A 22,933-nucleotide genomic window follows, 5' to 3' on the forward strand; every position below is an offset into this window, starting at 1 on the left:
AGAGTACACAGTATGCCAAAGTCCTTCCTCTAGGTTGGTCTATATGCCTGATGTGTGTGTGTGTGTGTGTGTGTGTGTGTGAGCGTGTGAGCGTGTGAGCGTGTGCGCGCATGCAAGAGAAGTGTGAGAGAGACAGAGAAATAACTGGCTCACCTCTTTTTCTGATCATACATTTTTTATATGTTAGCTCTTACACCACCTTTTTTATATGTGCAGAATAACATTTTTATAGACCAAGGCAACTATCAAAATATAGGATTTAACTACCTTATTTTAGTTACTAAGGCAATTAAACAAATGAAATTTTAAATGTAGCTCTTTTGTCAAAGACTCCCATGGCATGAAAGGTAATGTACATTTTGGAAGATTTTCTTTTTTCTGTCTCTACTCAGATCTCTGGGAAGATCTCTGTTTCAGACCCTCATCACTTCTTTCATAGACTATTGCAATAGCCTCCTTGTTGGTCACCTTAATTTAAATCTGTCACATCTCCAATACATTATCCATATAGCTGCCAAAGTGATTTCTTAAAGCACAGATCTGACCACTTCACTCTTGTACTCAGTAAGATATTGCCTGTAAGATCAAATATAAATTCCTTTTAATCCCCTTTGAAACCTGGCCCCAACACACTTTTCCATACTTATTATAAATCAGTCAGTCAACAAACATTTCTTAAGCACCTACTGTGTGCTAGGCATTGTGCTAATTGCTGGGCATACAAAGAAAGGAAAAAGACAGGCCCTGACCAGTCTAATTGGGGAGACAAGATGCCAGTAATTATGTACACATAAGACACATAGAGAACAAAGTGGGTGTAATGTCAGAAGGCACTAAATTTAAAGAGGGCTGGGAAAAGGCCTTTGCAGAAGGTAGGACAGATAGGGGAGCAACCAGTGACAAACCGAAGTTGTGAAAATGGAGTGTTAAACATCAATTAAACTTAAGGATGTTGTTACAGTCAGTGTTTATGTCATTCTGTTTTACTTCTCATTTTTGATTTTCAGTTATGGAAATAATTCAAGGTTATGTCATTTAAGTTGTATACCATCTTTTTCTCAAATTAACTCTGATCCTTTGAGGAATTGATGTCTTAATGTATACAGACAGCTGACTCAGGGATAAGTCCCACATCAATACCAAGTCTTTTTCTGTTAAAATTTTGTATTTTCTGACATTACTTGGTGCTTGCCATGACCATATTCATGTATATTCATGATATAAGAATGTAAAGCTTTTATTATCTATAAGTCTTTGGCTTCTGTCTTTTCTTACAGAACCATGCTTTTTCATGTTTCTCCCCATTTTTACCTATTCCTACTTTTGTATTGAAGTCACCAAGTATCAATATATATGGTATGTGTATGTATTTGATTTGGATGGCCTTATCAAGTACTTTGTAGAATTTCTTTACCATTTCATCTCATCAACTGACAGTGATTAAGTTGCAGCTGTTTTCAGGGTAGTTAAAAAAATACTTAAGGTAGAAACAGGATTTCTTCAGGGCTCCGGCTCCCACCTCCTCCAATTCATGTAAAAGATGACTCTGAACAAACTTTGGAGCTACAGAACCCACAAAATGACAGAGAAGCTAACCTCCCTTTGAGGACAGCCCAGCAGGAAGCAGCCAATGCAGCACTCTAGGAGCTGACCCCAGTCCCACTTGAGCTGGAGATTTTAGCCTCAGGGTGGGCCTGACCATCAGCCAGCTGGAGGGACTTCAGATCACCACCAGCTGTGGCGGTTTCCAGAATTATCAACCCATAGATGCTAAGGACAAAGTGAGAGGTCAGTGCAGTGTGGACTTTAGGATCTGGTAGTTTGGGAGTGCAGTCAGCCTTTATCCCCTGGAGGGAGAAGCTGCTGAGGCACCGTGGCCCTGCAGCCGCCACCACGTGGCAGCGTCAGCTCCTGGCCTGCAGATTGTAGGGCGACCAAGCAACCAGTCTGAGGGGTAATCGCTCTTGCTTTAACCTGCTTAGATCTGGATTGCGGTCTAGGGTGGAGGTCCTGGGGTGTGCAACCAGCTTGTCAGAGCATGTGGAGGCTTCAGAGAGGGCACCCAACTAAAACTTCATGTAGCTGAGAAAACTCCAGCAATTGGGACAAAGCTTTCCTCTCTGGAAGCAGAGACCTACTGTGGCAAAAAGCCCAAAAGTCAAGTAATTGAGTGGCAACATGATCAGGCAAAGGAAGCAAAGCAAATGGAGCAACCCAACTTTACACTCCTATTTTGGGGACAAAAAGGATCAAAGCATGGAACAAGAGGAAGACAGCAAAGTCAGAACTCCTAAACCAAAAGCTTCCAAGAAAAATACAGGCTGGTTACAGGCCATAGAGGAACTTAAGAAGGAATTTGAAAACCAAATAAGAGAAGTAGAGGAAAAATTGGGAAGAGAAATGAGAATGATGCAAGAAAATTATGAAACAGGAGTCAACAACCTGACTGAAGAAAATAACACCTTAAAAAAAAAGACTAACTCAAATGGCAAAAGAGGCTCAAAAAGCCAATGAGGAGAAGAATGCCTTAAAAAGCTGAATTTGCCACATGGAAAAAAGAATCTCAAAAGCTCACTGAAGAGAATCATTCCTTCAGAATTAGATTGGAGCATATGGAAGCTAGTGACTTTATGAGAAATCAAGATACTATTATTAAACAGATCTAAACAAATGAAAAAATAGAAGGCAATGTGAAATATCTCATTGGAAAAACCACTGACCTGAAAAATAGATCCAGGAGACACAATTTAAAAATTATTGGACTACCTGAAAGCCATGATCAAAAAAAGAACCTAGAAATCATCCTTCCTGAGATTCTCAAGGAAAATTGCCCTGATCTTTTAGAACCAGAGGGCAAAATAGAGGTTGAAAGAATCCACTGATCACCTCCTAAAAAAGATCACAAAAAGAAAATTCCTAGGAATATTATAGACAGGTTCCGGAATTCCCAGATCAAGGAGGAAATATTACAAGTAGCCAGGAAGAAACAATTTGAATGTTGTGGAAACACAATCAGGATAAAACAGGATCTGGCAGCTTCTATACTGAGGGATCGAAGGGATTGGAATATGATATTCCAGAGATCAAAGGAACTGGGATTAAAACCAAGAATCACTTACCCAGCAAAACTGAGTATAATGTTTCAGGGGAAAATATGGTAATTCAGTAGAATAGAGGACTTTCAAGCATTCTTGATGAAAAAACCAGAGTTGAATAGAAAATTTGACATTCAGATACAAGAAGCAAGAGAAGCTTGAGAAGGTCAACAGGGAAAAGAAATCATAAGGAACTTATCAAAGTTGAACTATTTACATCCCTACATGGAAAAACGATAATTGTAACTTAGGAAATTTTTCCCAGTATGAAAATAGTTGAAGGGAATAGAAATGTGTGTGTGTGTATGTCCATATAGGAGGGCACATGGGTGTATGAATATATGTGAATGTGTATATATGTGTACAGGTATACATAGATAGAGGGCACAGGACCAATTTAATAGGAAGGTATGATACTTAAAAGGTGAAATTAAGAGGTGAGAGGAATATAATGAGAGGAGATGGGGAGAGACAGAATGGGGTAAACTCTCATATGGAAGAGGCAAGGGAAAATGGTTACAATGGAGGGGAAGAACAGGAAGGCAAAAGGGAATGGGTCAACCTTATTCTCATTGAATTTGACTTAGGGAAGGAATGATATATACACTAAATAGGGTATCTCATCCTATAGGAGAGTAGGGGGGAAGGGGATGAGAAGAGGGATGATGGAAGGGAGGGCTGGCTGGGGGCAGGGAAGTTGGAAGCACCCACTTTTGAAAAGGGACAGGATCAAAGAGAATAGAACAGTGGGATGTGTGGGATAGGAGGGAGAGAAATATAGTCAGTCTTTTACAATATCCACTATGGAAATGTTTTGCATAGCTACACATGTCCAACCTATATTGAGTAGCTTATCTTCCCAGTAAAGGTGGGTGACAAGGGAGGAAGGGAATGATCTGGAATTCAAAGCTTTAAAATCAAATGTTTAAAATATATATACATATATGTACTATTATTAATATCATTTTACATGTAACTGGGAAATAAGATATACAGGCACTGGGGCATACAGATCCACCATGCCCTACTAGAAAGTTGGAGGGTGTATGGGAGAAAATATGGGAGAGAGCAGATTGGAGGAGGGGATATTCAGTGGGATAGCTCTTTTGGGGTGGTAGGTAGGGGGAAAAATGGGGAGAAAATTTGTAACTCAAAATCTGGCAGAAATGAATGATGTAAACTAGTAGTTAATAAAGCATTTATTAAAAAAATACTTAAGTATTATATTATGTGATGACCAAAAATTCTTTGAAATAATGGCTTCTGGTTTCCTCTGGGAGGAAACATTTTGTGAACACATTTCTTTCTTTCAAGGGGTACCTGTGACAACCTAGCCTTTCATATGATTGTAATGTCCTTTTTTCCCTCTAAAGTTTTGTTTATAATTCAGCTCCTTCCACATGTATACACTCATTGGTCATTGGACAGAAATCTTAGATTTAGAGTGCTGGTAATCAAATTGGTCTGTTGATGGTCTAAAAATTAGTATGTAAACCATAGCACCCTCCATCTTCTTTCTTTTCATTCTGCCTCTGTTATTGTAAAATCAGAAGAGAATCTTGAGTTTCATGTGAGTATTCATGGCTAAAAAACAATCATCATCAGGTGGTTATTTTACCGGTGATTTACTTCTCTATAATTTGTCAGGTTGGGCCTCAGAAAACAGATCCCAGACTTTTACTGGGACCATACTCAGATTTCTTCCTAGCGTCGTAGAACCTACTAGTATTTAGTCTCCACTGGCCAAGCCTTTAAGGATTCGGGGTTATCTACATATAGTGATGAAGTTTCAGAGTTTTGGCTTTGTGCATTGTTTTGAAAAACACAATGGAAAAAAATTCTGTTAACTCTATTTTCTTTACTTCATGTTTATTAAGAAGACCTGGCTATCTAGTTGACTGGGAACAATCATCTTAAATTAAGTATTGTTTTGAATAAGATCTGTGAATTTAATTTAATGTGTACTTTTTGTTCTTTGACTAATATTTTATATTCTCCTTGTCTCTTTATTATTTTTTAAAGGTTAATTTGATGAGACCATGCCCTTTCTGGGCAGAAGATGGCCAGTGTTCTATAAAAGACTGTCATGTGGAACCCTGCCCAGAGGTATAAAACCAAGTATTGCCTTCCATATATAAAAAGCTCTACTTATATATCAAAAAGGCATGAGTATTTTGCATTATTTTTCTGTTAAAAGTGATGAGCATGGGTTGATCCATTTATATAGTCTCATTTATTTTCTTTTCCCTTGTGTAAAAAAAAGGAACAAATATTTATACTGGTTGGTCAGAATTAGGAGGGTAGTGTGTGACCCTCAAACAGAGAAACTAAGTGCCTATTTGGGGATTTTATGGCATAAATATGGTAACAATTTTGGCATGTTAATCTAAGCTATGAAGTTAATATATTTTATATGCAAAAGAAAATAATTCAGTAGTGATATCTGGTTCTTATATTCAATTCTGAAATTGGCACTTTAGGATAAGAGCATCCAGAATTTTTGCTAAAGCACTAATATGCACAGATAATCAAGAACAAACAGATTTTAGAATATGCCTTTCCTTATCTGTCACAAACAGGTAAATTATTTCCCCTCAGCTCTAATTAGCTAAAAGATGTGGTCCTATATCAGTTTCTCCTTTCTGTACCTTTTCTCTCAAACTCGGTTTTTTTTTTCATGTAAATAGGAAAAGGACATTAAGATGAGTAGATGGGGGGCCACTTGTAAACTTCCTGCCTCCGGTTCTTTCCTCCAGAGTTATCTGAAAGATGCATTTTCAAGTTATTCATGTGTTTTTAGTGTTCTTGTCTGCCTCATATTAAAAATAGATCCCTAATGGGATATTTCTTCTCAATATTTAGATATTTTTAAAATGTTTTAAAATATTGTTGGTTATTTAAATAATTATGAAAATTTTTGTTTTGGTTCACTCTGTTTAGAAAATTATTTTGTTGTTGCTTGTTTTCATAATGTACATAAGCCAGAATTTCCTTTTTGTGATATAAAGAAAAATGGCAAGGCTTGAATAAGGAAGGTAATTTTATTTTGAAGTTAACATTCTTTATCTATTATTCACACTATTAGATAACAAGGGAACTGTGGATCATAGATTTAGAACTTAGAAGCTATTGAGTCCAATCCTCTTTGTTTTTCAAGTGAGTAAGTTGAGGCACAGAGAGATTAAGGACTAAGGACTTGCCCAAGATCACACAGTAAGTGTCTGAGGCAGGTTTTGAACCAAGTCTTTTTTATTTCAAATCCAGTGCTACTATGTCATGCCTAAATAAAGCACGTAAATAATCCAGAGATTTTATTTTAATTATTACTTTTATCTTTCTCAAATGGATTAGGGATAATCAGAGGCCTAAATCCAGCCTAAGGATCAGAAGATATCGTAGATCTTAATGCCTAGCGTTATAATTTATCAATTTATCATGCTATAAAACAAATTAGAATCTATGTGACACTTTATTTGGGTAGCTCTATGATTCCAACCCATCTAGGTACTTCCTCTACATCTGCAGAGTGTTACTTTACTACCTTTACTCATTCTCCTGGATTCTTGTCCATAACTTTTCATAAATCTTCCATCCATATCTTCTCATTCTGTTAATATCTTGGAAGGACCAGCATATCGCAGTTGCATCTCTCATTTCTCATTCTTGTTACTTGACTGACCTGGCTCCTTTTCTTGTTTTAAAAGTTGTAATTCAGTACTTTATCATAATGGAGGTCACTCTGTGACCTCAGAGCCTTTGCCAGTAGAACAAAAACTTACAGGTTTTGTGAGCTTTTAAGTATGGACCCAATACCTGACTCTTTCTCTAGCACAATTGAGTATTGCTGTCTGTCATTAATCTCTTAGGCACAGAGCAGCCAAAGAGTACAACAGATAGAGCACAGGACCTGTGGTCAGGAAGACCCAAGTTCAACTCTGACCTCATACACAAGATATGTTACCCTGGGCAAGTCACTTAATTTATGTTTGCCGCAATTTTCCTCACCTGTAAAATGGAGATAATAATAGTACCTACCTCCTAAGATTATTTTGAGAATTAGATGAGATGATATTTGTAAAACACTTATCATGTGATAAAATTTAAATGTGTGTTCCCTTGTCTTTCCCTTCCCTTCCTTCTCTTACCATTTGCTCTTGTCCCCAGAAGGTGTGTCTAAGTGTTGCTTCTCCATTACAACCTCTTCTTTAGCTCTTTGTAGCTGAGCCCCAGCTATGGTCTTTCTTTTAGCTCCTACATTATCTTTTGCCCAGAGAAGGCCAAAACACTCTGCTGATGAAAATCTTGTTGTCATTGGGGTCAGTCTGTGCTATCACAGAAGGAAAAGCCTGCATAGTTTTTTTTTTTCCTGTCTGAGAGAAAATTCAATTCTCCAATTGCCACACTAAACTAGGGGTTCTTCTTTGAGGGTTATTGGCCCTTTATGACTCTGCTGCGGACTTTTGGTCTTACAAAAGCTTGTCTAGGGAACTGGCCCATTCAGTTTAAGAGAGTTCTCTGAACTGCTTTAAGGTTTAGGTATAGTGATTATACATTTTTATGACCTTCCCTTTGAAATCTGAAAAGAGGGAACTAAGGGAACATCCAGGAGTTCTTAAAGCGCCCAGATTTCTCCCTAATTTTCTCCATATTTGTGGACTCTGTCATTTATGAAATCTATCATTCCACCTCTCTGTCTGCCTTGCAGCTCTCAGTCCTGTTCTTCATGTTCACCATGACCTCTAAATCCAAACTGTGTTAACTGGATCCAACATAAGTTTATGTCTTATAATTTCAACTGGACCATCACTGCAGCAAAGCAATTCTTTTACACCTCCCTAACTGATTAACTATCCCATTTGCCTTATTAGCTCTTACAAACCTTTTGTCCCTCCTCAAACTTTCCACAGCTCCTCTTCCCCAACCTTCTCAGTTAAGAACATTGCCTTGTTCTTCACTGAAAAAATTTAGGCATTTGCCAGGAGCTCTTCCTTCTCCCCTCCTTCTCATCTTGCTGCTGCTCAGTCATTTTTCAGTCATGTCTGATTCTTTGCAACCCCATTTAGGGTTTTCTCGGAATAGATACTAGAATAGTTTGCCATTTCTTTCTCCTCCTTATTTTACAGATGAGGAAACTGAGGCAAACAAGGTTAAGTGACTTGCCTAGGGTCATACATCTAGTAAGTGTCTGAGGCTAGATTTGACCTCAAGAAGATGAGAATTCCTGACTCCAGGTCTGGCACTCTATCCACTGTATCACCTTTCAGCCCTCCTCATCTTACAGCGTCTAAATGCCTTCTGCCATTATCTCCTCCTTAATACCAATTTCACATGAAGAGATAGTTCTTCTTGCCAGAGAAAACTTTTCTGTATGCACAAGTGATCCTGTTCCATCCCTTCTTCTCTAGCAGATTTCCCATTTTATCATCATTACTCTCTCACTGAACTTCACTCTCTCCCTCTCTACTTACTAGCTGCTTCCTTACTGCCTATAAACATGCTGACTATAGGAAATGAACATTTATTAAGTTCCTAGTATGTTCAAGGTACTCTGCTAAAGTGCTTTACATACATTATCTCATTTGATCCTTTCAACAACTCTGGGAAATAGGTGCTATTATTATCTCCATTTTACAATCGAGGCAACTGAGGCAAACAGAAATTTATTTGCTTTTCCAGGGTCACACAGATAGAAGTTTCTGAGATCAGATTAGAACTCGGATTTTCCTGACTCCAAGCCCAATTCTCTATCTTGTGAAACTATCCAGTTGCCCAGGATGATTCCAGGCAGAATAATAACTTTCACCTTGAAGTTGTTCCTCGGTGGTCATTAGATCTTTCTTCAATGGTGTGGGAGAATGTCTGAGTGTAGTAGGCTATTGTTGGGTGATTTGAGAAAAGGTCATTTTATGTAAGAGCTTTTCAGTCTTTTTCATTCCTGTACCCTTTGACTTTCAGTAAACTTCCCTAAGTTGCGCCGCCCCATTTTATGTGAAATAGAGTCTGAATTCTGCCATGTATATTCACATAAGAAATAAAGAGATTAATTGCAATTAGATAACACATTTATTTACAAAATGTTCTCCATACTCCCTTCACATGATTCAGTGCATATACCCCTTTCCCATGTACCTATACCTTAAGCTAGGAACTCCTGTTTTAGATGATGATGAAAGGACTAGAAAATTCATTTAGGTCATAGAGTTCAGAAACTATCTTTAGCTTCTTGATTTTGAGGGAGTTTGTCAAAAATTAGTAGGGTACTTTTTAGCCAAGATGTTTTATACTTTTCCCTCTGACTGTAAGGATATGTGTGTGTGTGTGTGTGTGTGTGTGTGTGTACACACGCACATATATATTCTAAGAAATCAAAGATTTTTGTTTCACATCGACCATGAAATTTTAGAGCCAGTAGAATTCTTCTATACTAAATCTCTTATTTTACAGGTAAGAGAAGTAAGGCCTTGAAAAGTAAAGTGATTTGCCTAACATCACAGATCTAGTTCATATCAGAGTGAGGACTAAAATTTAATTTTTATCATTCTTAGTCCATGAATTTTTCTTTTTTTTTTTTGTCTTTTTAAAAAATTTTTCCCCAGTTTGTTTATTTTTAGTTTTCAACATTCATTTCCACGAGATTTTGAGTTACAAATTTTTTTCCCCCTTTTTCCCTACCCCCCACCCCAAAATACCAAGCCTACTATCCCTTCCACTAATCTGTTCTCTCTTATATCCTCCCCCATACCTCCCCCCCCGCCCCCGCCAAAACTTCCTGGTAGGGCAGTATGGATTTCTATACCCCAGTGCCTGTATATCTTATTTCCCAGTTTCATGTAAAAAACAATTTTTTTAAACATTTGTTTTTAAAACTTTGAGTTCCAGATTTTTTCCCCTTCTTCCTTATAGTCAGTTTTCTTTGAAGATTTCTTGAGATATATGTAGGCTCTAATTTTGGTCATGCTTTCAGGTAGTCCAATCAATGATTTTTAAATTTTTTCTTGTCGGTTTTTTCTTTTTTCTTTTTTTCCTACTCTTTTGACTTTGTTTTACTATTTCTTGTTGTCTTATAAGGTCCATTGGTTTCTCTTTGGCCCATTGTAATATTCAAGGAGTTTGTTGCTTGGGTAAGGTTTTATACCTCTTATACCAACCTGTTAATTCCCTTTCCAGTTCTTTCTTCCATAGCTTTCATGTCTTTTCCAGTTTTTTCCTCTAGCTCTCTCATTTCTCATTTCATTTATAAAAATCAGCAACAAAAAAGACAGCAACAAAAGACAGCAACAAAAAGCCTTGTTTTCATCTCTTCTTGGAATTTTAGCTGATTTTGTATCCAAGCTATATTTTTCTTTAAGGCTTTTGCTTACAGATGTTTTGGAGTTACTCACTTCTTTTGGGTTTGTGTCTTGAGTGTACCTGTCACTATAATACTTTTTAATGGTGAGATTTTTTTTTTATTTGCTACTTCTTCCTGCCTACTTCCTGATGGCTGCCCTACCCACTATCCTCCCTGGTCTGAGCTCTCTTAATTTCTTGACCTAGGTTTGAGTCCAAGCAATAGTAGATTGCTGCTGGATTCAGCTATTGTCAGCCATCTGGAAGGTTCTGATGGTTCAGAGGTTCAAAATTATAGACTTTCCTTTCATCTGGAATTCCGACCATGGTATTCCTTTGCTTCATTCAGACTGGACTAGAAACTGGAACTGAGACCCTGTTCTATATCTCCAGTTAGAATTACACTGATGCTTGCTTGTTTCTAAATTTATTCCTCTCATAGTATACCTCCTAGGACCTGTGACCCCACCCTACCCCCTAAAGCCATGCACGGACATAGGTCTCCTCATTACACTCTGGATCTGTGACCCAGGACCAGGTAGTGGGCACTAAAGCTGCCAGATGGCACCTGTTCTCAACCCTGCTCACAATGTCTTTTTTTTTGCTTTTTGGAGGGCAGTTGGGGTTAAGTGACTTGCCCAAGGTCACATGGCCAGTAAGTATTTCAAGTGTCTGAGGCTGGATTTGAACTCAGGTCCTCCTGACTCTAGGGCCAGTACTCTATTTACTACGCCACCTAGCCACCTCTCACAATGTTTTGATAGAGGTCTGGGGCCTCCTGTTGAAGACCTTTCAAGAGCCTCTCCTTTGAGCTGGAGTACTCTGCAAGGCTCCATTCTTCTGGCCAGACCCCCATCATCAGTATCCCCAGACCTTTCTGTCTTCCTGTGCCAGCCTGGACTTGAAAAATAACTCACTGGTGACTTTTTCTTACATTTTCCCATGGGGATTTAATCTAGTACATTTACTAGATCTCTTTGGAGGAGTTTGAAAGATGAGCTTGTTGTACTTGACTCTGCTACTTTGCCATGTCAACAGCATAGAATTTAGCTAAAAGTGACTATATTTGAAAAATTAGTAGTAATTCATAAATCTGTTCATTTGGGGCTAAAAACTGTCATAATATCTTTATGAAGAAATCTTGGAAGTGAATTTACTTAATTCAGTTGTCTTTTTGCATGTTCTTTATATAATTTGCTTATTTAGTTAGTAAATGATAGCTTTGGTAAACTACCAAGTTGAGACCACCAATACCAACTAATATAATTAATATCTAGCAATAAAATAGGTGTAAATAAAAATTGGACAGACAGCATGTCCTAGTAGAAGAAGAACGAATCTCAGGTTCAGGGAAGACCTTGGTTCAAGTTCTGCTTCTGATAAATATTAACTGGGTAACGCTGACCACATCACTTAACGTCTTAGTCATCCAGATAACTTTCTAAAACTGTAAGCTGCACAATAGTAGCTTATCTCTATTGGTAGAGGGAGTTTCTTCACTGAGAGTTCCCTACACTCACAAAATAATAGATCAAAACAAAAAATAAAATACTTAAGAAGCTTTCGGCTTCTTTAGTTTCCAGTGTGTTGAGAGAGTAGTTTAAATAACCCAACCTTTTGGTAAGAAATTTAATATTTATAAAGTTAATAAGTTTGAATATGAGAGTGGCAGCCTACCAGAAAGAACTTGAGGCACTATATTATAATACCTGGTCTCACTGTGACTATTTTATGCCCTTAAGTATGTAATGTATATACCTATCTAAATTCTGTATAGAATTTCTAAATGAGAAACTATGTTATCTTCTACTTCCGGAAATGACAAAAAAATCATTAGAACTTTGATCTCCCCATTGAAGAAAGGTACTTTGTGAATTTAGGATCAGATATATTGATAATGTGAATCAAATATATTTTTTGAAAATATATAAGAAATAAATATACTGCTTTCTTTTTTTCCTTTTAAGAGCAAAGTTCCAATGGGAATTAAAGCTGGGAGTTCTAATAAGGTGAGTCATTTTTTTCCCTCTGAGCCAATACAAATTTTTTAATTGAGTAAAATCTATCACTTATTTACTTCATAGTAACAACTTTGGAAATTTACAGAATTAATGGAGAGTAGAGAGAAGTTTTGCTTCATGTTCCTGTTACATCTCAGAGGGACTGACACATACAAACCATTGGATTTTAGGAAGAGTAATTCTGTGGGGAGTAAAAGCAGGGACTCACCTGAGCTCTCCCCAAACCCTTCAAAATAGCTTTAATGACTCTAAAAAATTATGGAGTAGTAGAACCCACAAAAAGATGGAATGAAACAATTTTCCAGTCCAAGACAACTTAGAAGGTTGGCGGGAAAGGTCTTTTGCTCCAGGGTAAGAGATGAGTGCTGTCTAGCATAAGCCATATAAGTAGCAGACTGGGCCCCAGCAAACCATGAGTAGGCCTCGGGGTGACTGAATCAGTGGCAGCAGTGGCATTTTCCAGACCTTTTAACTCACAGATGGTAAGAGATCGAAAAACAGGTCAGGAGGAGATTTACAGGGGTCTCTTTGCTTGCACCAGGGGCAGGACTCTGTTGCATTGCCTATACTCTGGGTTGCAGTCTTGCATCTTAATCCCCCAGTGGGAGGAGGAGCACTAGCAGCAGAGCTTGTAGCCACAGGAAGGCAGGGAACCTGATCATAGTTCCAGGGTTAAAAAGAGTACTTATGGTTTCTCAGAAAGCAGTGCACAATATGGGAGAATAGCAAATGTACCTCTCCATAGATCATACCACCTTTGAAGAGCCAGAAGCTTACAGCTCCCCAGAATTACTTCTGAAGACAACTGCACAAAAAAACCTAAAGCTTCCAACAGTGCCCCCTCCATTTGGGAAGCAGAGCCCCACTTTAGCAAAGAGTTAACAGTCAAGAAATAGGCAGGAAAATAAGCAAACAACAGAAAAAAATTCTGATCATAGAAAGTTAACTATGGCAACAAAGAAGATCAGAACACACAGCAAAAAACAGCTAAGTCAAAATTACTGCATCCAAAGCCTCAAAGAAAAATATGAATTGGTTTCAGGTCATGGAAGAGCTCAAAAAGGATTTTAAAAATCAAGCATGCAAAGTAGAGAAAAAATTTTGAAAAAAAATGAGAGTGATGCAGGGAAATTGTGAAAAAAAGTCAGTAGCTTAGTAAAGGAGGCACAAAACAATACTGAAGAAAATAGCACCTTAACAAAAACAATAGACCAGATGGAAAGAGAGATACAAAAATTCACTGAAGAACTCCTTAAAAAGTAGAAATGGAAATGGAGGTACAAAAGCTCATTGAAGAAAATAATTTCTTAAAAGTTAGAATTGGACAAGTACAAGTTAAAGATTTTATGAGACATCAAGAAACAAACAAAATCAAAAGAATGGAAAAAATAGAAGAAAATTTGAACTATCTCATTGGAAGAACACTTGACCCAGAAAATAAATCCAGGAGAGATAATTTAAGAAATATTGGACTTCATGAAAGTCATGTTAAAAAAAAAAAGTCTAGACATCATCTTTCAAGAAATTATCAAGGCAAACTGCCCTGATATTCTAGAAACAGAGAATAAAATAGAAATAGAAAGAATCCACTGATCACCTCCTGAAAGAGATCCCCAAATGGAAGATCCCAGGAGTATTATAGCCAAATTCCAGACCTCCCAATCAAGGAGAAAATACTGGAAGCAGCCAAAAAGAAGCAATTCAAATATTGTAGAGCCGCAGTCAGGATAACACAAGATTTAACAGCTTCCTACATTAAAGAATCGGAGACTTTGAATATGATATTATGGAGGGCAAAGGAGTTAGGATTAACAACAACCACTTACCCAGCAAAACTGAATATAATCCTTCCGGGGGAAAAAAATGAGCATTCAGTGAAATAGAGCACTTTTAAGCATTCCTGATGAAAAGACCAGGGCTGAATAGCAAATTTGACTTTTAAATGCAAGATGCAAAAAGGAACGTAAAAAAGTAAACAGGAAAGAAAAATCATAAGAGATTTGATAAAGTCAAATTGTTTATATTTCTACATGGAAAAATGATATTTATAAATCCTAAAAACTTTCTCGTTATTAGGGCAGTTAGAAGGAGTATACATATTCAGAAAACAGAGGTGTGAGTTGAATGTGATGGTATAATTACCTAAAAAAATAAAATTAAGGAATGAGAAAGAAGAATGCCCTGGGAGAAGGGGAAAGGGAGAGGTAGAATGGGATAAATTATCTGACATAAAAGAGGCCTGAAAGAGATTTTACCCTGGAGGGGCAAATGGGGAAAGGGAGGGGAGCACGTGAACTTTACTCTCATCAAGATTGGCTCAAAGAGGGAATAATATACACACTCAGATGTAGAAATTTTTCTTACCATACAGGTAAGTAGGAAAGGTACATGGAAAAGGATAAGAGAAGGGGGTGGGAGGTGGGCTGATAGAAGGGAGGGAAGTTTTGGGCAGGTAAAAGTCAGAAGCAAAGCACTTTAGAGAATGGACAGGGTAAAAGGAGAAAGAGTGGGATAAACAGAATTTCCCATCATGAGTCCTTTGGAGTTTTCCTGGATAATTGTAAGCAATACAGTGATTCAGAACATTTCTGCAGGATGTGTGATGAAAGGTGTTATCCATCTCCAGAGAAGGAGCTGGTAAATCCTGAATGCAAATCAAAGATAACCTTTTTACTTTATTTTTCTTGGGTTTTTTTCCTGTTTTCTTTTTTAATTTAATTTTTTTTTAAAGCAATTGGGCTTAAGAAACTTGCTCAAGGTTACACGGCCAATTATTTCTGGGTGTGGTGCTAAGTGTCTGAGCCCGGATTCGATCCCAGCTCATCCCGACACTGGGGCTGGTACTCTTACTCACTGAGCCACCTGGCCGCCCCTTCCTGTATTTTCTTTGACAGAATGACTTACATAGAGATATATTGTGCATGACTACACGTGCATAACCTATGTCAAATTATTTGCCTTCTCAATGAGAGGTGAGGGGAAGAAGGAAGAGAATTTGGAACTCAAAATTAGAAAAATAAGGAAGTTTAAATTGTTTTTACATGTAATTGGAAAAAAATAAAATATTAAATAGGATTTTTAAAAAAAGAGTAATTCTGTCCCCCAAAACTAACTCCTTAGCAGTGGTCATATGTAGTGGAAGTAAAGTGCTGTTTGTCTTATTTCCTTAAATAGTATAAGCTTTTTGAAGTTACTAAGGCTTGACATTCTGGTACCCCTTGAAAGGATTACTGTTCTTTGCTGAACTCAGTGCTATCTACCTTGTAACTGGAAACCATTGTGTAATTTTCCAACTCAGGTAACTCCTGTCATCTAGGTAGTCTAGTCTTCCATAACAATTAATCATCCTGTCATTTCCAAAGTTGTTGTAGTCAGTGTAAATAGTTGTCAGTATCTTTTGAGTAAGATACTCTTCAAATGGATTTAATATATAGATTTTCCAAGAATTTATAAATAGTTACTTCTTTTCTATTTTTCATATGGTTTGAGGGCTTTCAAGTCTTTTTTTTTTTTCCTCCAAAGTAGAATGTCCTCCACTCAAACCTCTGTAATGTGAACATTTACTTTTTGAATTGGGCAGGAACTATCAATTGGCAGGATTAGCAAGATTAGTCTGTACTTTGTCAGGTTACATTTTCTTGGCAGGCATGTTATAATTAACTTTGTTCTGAGATTTTGCTTATAGGATGATACTGAAATCAGACCTCTCATTCTGTACGCTAGCAGATTTACTCTGCTTGAATACATTTTAAATTTGTTTAAAAATGTTAAGTAATAATTATTGATAAATTGGATTTTATTGCAGTATTCAAAAGCAGCAAATACCACCAAAGAAATAGAAGACTGTGAACAAGCTAATAAGCTGGGAGCAGTTAACAGCACATTGAGGCAAGATGCATTACTTTTTATATAAGAAATCTGTTTTTTTCTTGTGATGTATACAAGAATTTTTGTTAAGCTCTAATTAAAGTTCCCTTCATTAAAGTGCTAACTAATATTGAAGAATGTAGAAGAAGGTGCAAAATATCAAATAACAGCTTTCTTTGATTTGCTTTTGTGTGTTTATGTGTGGGAGTATATGCACGTACACATGTACAGGCTTACATGTATCTTTTGCCTAAAGTATAAAATCTAGGTAATGTTTGAATTAACTGAAAAGGTCCAAAGGTAACCTGAAGGAACTGGCCAGTTTCACTCGGACCAGTAGGTGGCAGCAGTAGCCTAGTTCAAGGGTCTTTTCTCATCAGTGACTAGAGAGGCCTCTTAAATTAGAAGAGTCCTCAATTCACAAGTGGGACAAATTGGCAAGTTAGCAAGAGAGCTTTAGCAGGTAAAAAGGAAGAAAAGACTAGTAAATAAGTGCAAAATTCTGAGGCATTAAGTCACTGGAATTGAGGTTTGGCAGGTCACCAAAACAAATGAAGCAATCAAAATGCATTTAAGTACCTGCTATGTATGCCAGGCACTATGATGAGTGAGTGCTAGGGCTACTAATACAAAGGGTTTACATTCTAATTGGGAAGACACCAAGCACATATAAAAGTATATATACAATGAATATAAATGAATATCTGGTAGTTTGGGAGTGAAACACTAGCAACTTAGAGCATGACTTCAGGGCTTCATGGAGTAGATGGTAATGCTTAAGCTTCATCTTAAAAGAAGAGGGGGACTCTTTGAGGCAGAGGTGAGGAGAGAGTGCATTCCAGGCATCAGGGACAACTGGTAAAAAGATGTGGCAGTGAGGTAGGTGATATAGGTGAGAAACAAAGAGAAGGCCCATTTAGCTGTAAGGGATAGTGTGGAAGAGGGAGTAATGTCCAGTGAGACTCTAAAGATAGGTCAGGGCCAGGGTGTGAAGTGTTTCCAAAACTCAGTGGAAGAATATTTAGCTTATCCTAGAGGCAGTAGGAAGCCATTGGTCATATCTGCACCTAAGGAAAATTACTTTAGCACGGTACTTGTAATGGACTGGAGTATGATGAGTCTGGGAGACCAATTCTGGTGTTGCAGTAATCCTGATGAGAGATAACGAGGGCCTAAGCAAATGCTTAGGTTGTCAGTGGAAAGAGGATGGATGAGAAAGATTACAGAGGCAAAAACAACTGATTTGCAACTGATTGGATATATCAGGTAAGGAAGCTCAAGGAGTCAAGGATAATGATGTGGTGATGAACTTGGGAGACTAAAAGGATGACATCCACATATTAAGCACCTGGGAAGTGCCAGGCATTAGATAGCATTGGGTGTCATTTATTAGGTACAAAGGATACAAATACAAAGAATGTCTACTCTAAATGAACTTAGATTCTAATGGGGTAGATAAGTACATTTAAAAATGTATGCAGCATAAATATAAAGTTAATAAATACAAATATATCAGAAGTATTTATATGCCATGTGGTTTTGGAGGGAGAGTAACAGCAGTCAGGGTCAGGAAAGGCTTCATGTAAAATATTTTCCATAATCATTTAAGATGAATCTGAAAGGAAAAGCTGGATGCTGAAGCATAGGTAAAGAGAGAGTACATTCCAGGTATGGAAGACAGCAGTAGGAACAAAGGCATGTAGATTGGAGATGGAATGTCACAAATGAAGACTAGAGACTAGTTTGCCTAGATTGTAGAGTGTGGAAAGTAAAGTTAAGGTTGGAAAGGTAGGTTAAGACCAGGTTGTGTAGAGCCTTCAAAGCTAGATCGAGGAGTTCATATTTTATCTTAGAGGCAATAGGAATCCACTCAAGTTTGTTGTGTAGGCTAGTCAGTGTCTTTTTGAAGGCTAGATTAGAGTGGACTCATTTCAGGGCAGAGAAACCCAGTTAGGAAGCTGATGCGCTAAGAGATGTTTGAGAGCCTAAACTAAGTTGGTTGCTGTGTAAGTAGAGAGAAGGATTTGGGGGCAGGAGAATGTTGCAAAAGGTACAAAACAGCACAATTTTGCAACTGATTGAATATGTGGGGTGAGGGAGAATGAGGAGTCTAGGATTATGCTATTGGAAGAATAATGGTACCATCAATAGAAAAAGGGAAGTTTGGAAAAGTCAAGTATTTGGGGGCAAAAATGATGAGTTCAGTTTTAAACTTCTTAAAATGAGTTTAAGATGTTTCTGGCACAAACATTTTTAAAATATCTAATGGGTAACTAGTAATGGAAGGGACGGAAACCCAGGGGAGAGACTAGGGCTAGATATATAGACCTTTGAGTGATCTGCATAAACATATGGGAGTTTTTGAGTAAGAGGGCCTAGGATAAAACATTAGGGAATACCCACAATTAGGGGTCATAAGGTTGATGAACCAGAAAAGGGGGGCTGAGGACTGGATAGGAAGGTAGGAGTTGTATGTGTATGTATATTATAAAATGAAGTCTACCAGTTTAAATTATTATTTGATTGGTATCAGTGATATTTTTTTTGTAGCTCTTTACTAGTTTTCTTTATATGTTTTTATTACTGTATTTTTCATGTAAAATTCATTATTATTTACTCTTTTATATTATTACTATCTAAGTTTATCACAGGCCTACTAATGGATGAATTTGTAACTGGAAATTACCTTTTTAGAATTATACTCAAAATTCTGATATAGAAACAAGGAAAATTTCAAATCTAAATTAATTTATTTTTCTTTTGATTTCTTCCCTGTAGTAATCAAAGTAAAGAAGCTTTCATTGATTGGGCAAGATATGATGATTCACAGGACCACTTTTGTGAACTTGATGGTAAAAAAAAAATAGACCTATTTAAATTATATGAAATTTAATTTTCATTTTGGAAAGTAAATGATTAAAAGGAAGGGTCATATGGTGTAGTGGATGAAGAATTGTTCTTGGAGCCAGGAAAATTTGGACTCAAGCCTCACCTTTGATCCATAATGACTGATTTACCCTGACAAGTAACTTAACCTCTCATTGCCCTAGGTAGGTCCCTTAAGACAGTAAACTTCAGAAAATGTGCCAGTCTGCATTGATAAAGGGATTTTCTTCATCTGGCTCTTCCCTGTACCAGTGAAGTCACAAGTCTAGTCCCTGCCCACATCCCCTAAATCAGAGGTGTCATACTCAGTGCTGGCTGAGGGATGGATCCCTGAACGTAGATGAAATTTAATTGGGAAATGTTTAACAAAATAAGTAAAAATAAAATGCAATGTATTTTAAATAAAAATATACTTTAAATCCGTTCAACTTTCAGAAAAAGTCCTTTCCTCCAGAGTTTTCTGAAGGGTAAAAGGAAACTGAAATCCAAGCCTACTTAAAACAGTTTCTTGAGACATCACATAATGTAATAGAATTTTAGTAAGGAATTGCTGAAAGACTTTATGACTTTGGACAAATGAATGGTCACAGAAGAGCTTCTAAAGTGATTGTACGGTTTTCTTAATGGGGAAGAGGAAAGGAGGAATAGTTTCAGTATAAATATGAACACATATGAACCATACTTCATAGCACGTTTTATAAGATTACTGTATGTTATAATACTAGGTGCTTCAAATAGTTTAATAAAGAAGAATGCTTAAGAATTATAAGTAGGTAATTTCTTTTAGATATAAACTAAAAAAAAATTATAATGGATATGTTCTGTTTTAGTGAACAGCTGAGGTATTGTATGTTCTTTAGTTGTTAACCAATAGCTGAGTTACTCTCATTTTCTTTGTGGGGTTTTTTTTTGTGCTTTTTTTTTGGGGGGGGGGAAGGTAGGGCATTTGGGGTTAAGTGACTTGCCCAAGGTCACACAGCTAGTTTTTTGTGTTAAGTGTCTGAGGCCAGATTTGAACTCAGGTCCTCCTGACTCCAGGGCCGGTGCTCTATTCACTGCACCACCTAGCCGCCCTACTCATTTTCTTTGTTAAGAAATATTTGAAGAATATATTTAGATGATCATAATTCCGCAAAAGCAAACCTTCATATCCAAGCTAGTTATTGACTTCATTTCTCTTGATATCTCCAAAATGAAAAAATATTGCTAAGAACTTATTTTTTTATTACTTTCCAGTTTCTCATTATGTCTGGTTTTACAGTGAAATCCTGATTATTTTCTTTTGTCCTTTTTGACAACTTGGTATTGTTTTTAAAATACTAATTAGCTAATAGTAGCTAACATTTATATAGTGTTTACTATATGCCAGTCACTCTATTAGGTGCTTTACAGTTATTATCTTATTTGATCCTTGCAACAACCTGGGAGATAGGATACTATTATTATCCCCATTTTGCATATGAGGTGACTTAGGCAAAGAGGCTAAGTGACTTGTCTGAGGTTATACAGCTGCTAAGTGTCTGAATCCAAATCTGAACTCAGACTTACTGATTCCATGCCCAGTGCTCTATCTAGTACCATCCAGCTGCCTCAGTTAATGATAATTAATAACGATGGTCACAGGTCTGACTATGTCACTCCCTTACTCAAAAGTCTTTATTTGTTCCCTCTTGCCTCTAGGATAAAACACAGACCCCTCAGCCTTTTATTTAAAGCCCTCCACAATCCTACTTCTACCTCCCTTTCCAATATTATTCCCCATCGTACAATCTACATTCCTATCAAACTACCCTCCTGGTTATTTTCTTTGCATAATTTGTTCCTGGTATCTAGAAAGAGTTTACCATGTCTCCTTGTTAGAATTCATAGCTTTATTTAAGGTTCAGTTCATCTGTAGTTTCCTACATGAAGCCTTTCCTAATTCTCCAAGGTAGTGCTCTCACCCTCTTGAAATTACTTTTTATTTACTTATCCTGGTATTCTCCTTACAAAATACACAGTTCTTTGAGGGCAGGGACTGTCTTATTTTATTTTTGAATCCTTATTGTCTAGCCCAGTACTTTTCACATAGTATGCACCTAAATGTTAAGTTGAATTTTCTTCCTATAATGTAAGTGATTATCTGTAGATGACATTACTAGCACATTTTAAATTGTTTGTTTTTTTTAAGTAACATGAAAGACCTATTTTCATTATATTGGACCATAAATAATATAGATGGACCAAGTATCTATAGGAATTACTATTCAGAAATATACTTAGCTCATAGATGATAACCAAATTTTTGTATGAGGGGTTGTGTTCTAGCAACTAGAATCACAGACTATTTCATTGCAAAAGGACCTCAGTGGCCATCTAATCTAGTCTGTCCTGATACAGAATTACCACTAACATAGCTGACAATTGATCATTCATCTTCTGCATGAAAGCCTCCAGTGAGACAGAACTCACTTTATCTAGAGCCAGCCTAATCTATTTTTAGAGAACTATAAATGTTAGGAAGTTTTCCTGACATAATACTTAAATTTACCTTTTGTGCGACTTCTACTCATATTGATGGGCTCAACCTTCCAAGGCTTAACAGAACATGTCTAATTCCTTTTCCATAATACAAGCCTTCAAATATTTGAAGAAAATTTTTGGATCTCCCCTACTCCCTAGTAAACTCTATCCTTATTTTCCTTCCCCTAATATTCATATGACATGAACTCTTCCTCGCATAAGTACCATTCTTTCTGTTCTCTCCAGCTCACTATCCTTCAATTGTGGTACTTAGAACTAAACACATACTTGAGGTGAGGTCTGATAAGTGAAAAGTATAGTACCCAAGGATGTAATTCATTTAGGCTAGGTGACTTGAATTCATCAAGAAAAGAAGGACAGCATGAAACAAATAGTAAGCATTTACTATATGCCAAGCATTGTGCTAAAAATGCTTTACAAATAATGTCTCATTTGATCCTCACAACAGCCTTGGGAGGTAGGTGCTTGCATCCCTTGCCTTCAGTGGGCAGCAATGAGGAAAACACCACCTGTACCTCTGTGGTCTTCACTTTTTTGTCCAATACTTTGTCATTTGGATTACCAAGAATCAGAATTTATTGAACATACATTAAATGAATAACTCTGATATGTTAGAAAACTTATATCTGGTCTTAACTGTCTCAACTGAGACTTTTTATCATCTTAAGCCCTGAATTAATCTGGGAGAAATCTTTTTTTGTGTGTGCAAATTTAGAAGTGAGAATATTTCTACATATGCATCCCTGTTATGTTTGTGAATATAAAATTTATCATGTTTTATCTAAGGTAAGCTGTCTATGTAGAAACATTTGTCAATTGGCCAAGAGGCCTGCTAATTGCAGAATAAAGCTTGATTCAGGACTTAGAATGGTAAAATTTAACAAATACTTGCAGTGAATTCCAAGGAAAGTTTAAAAATGTATATACTGATTTTTGTATGTTGTAACAGTTAAAATTTTATTTATTAAACCATACTTTTTTAAAAAAGTACATAATTATTTTTATCTATTTTTTCAATTCAATGAAAGTATTTTAAAGATGAACAATTATTATTATTTTAACATTTAAGCTGTTCTCCATAGTTAGGCAATGCCTACCTGACATTTATACTGTACATATCTGTTAGCATATAGTAGAAACCCTCCCTATGATGCTAGTTTTAGAATTAGGAACATTGTAATAATTAAGTGAGAGATTATTTAACCTTCAATA

At 36.8% G+C, this 22,933-nt stretch overlaps 1 protein-coding gene across 1 annotated transcript in view; it reads left to right on the plus strand.

Annotated features, from left to right (window-relative positions):
- Positions 1-22,933, plus strand: part of ERO1B (endoplasmic reticulum oxidoreductase 1 beta) — a 65,086-nt gene that overhangs the window by 16,383 nt on the left and 25,770 nt on the right. The window contains exons 3-6 of the mRNA XM_069064499.1: positions 5,118-5,201; positions 12,392-12,433; positions 16,251-16,333; positions 19,091-19,164. Coding sequence (XP_068920600.1) covers positions 5,118-5,201; positions 12,392-12,433; positions 16,251-16,333; positions 19,091-19,164 — 283 coding nt within the window. The remainder of the gene's footprint in view (positions 1-5,117; positions 5,202-12,391; positions 12,434-16,250; positions 16,334-19,090; positions 19,165-22,933) is intronic.

This window comes from Petaurus breviceps, unplaced genomic scaffold (assembly GCF_028583685.1).
Source record: "Petaurus breviceps papuanus isolate PSGF00001 unplaced genomic scaffold, PetGlider_PUasm1.0 90633, whole genome shotgun sequence".
Lineage (NCBI taxonomy): Eukaryota > Metazoa > Chordata > Mammalia > Diprotodontia > Petauridae > Petaurus > Petaurus breviceps.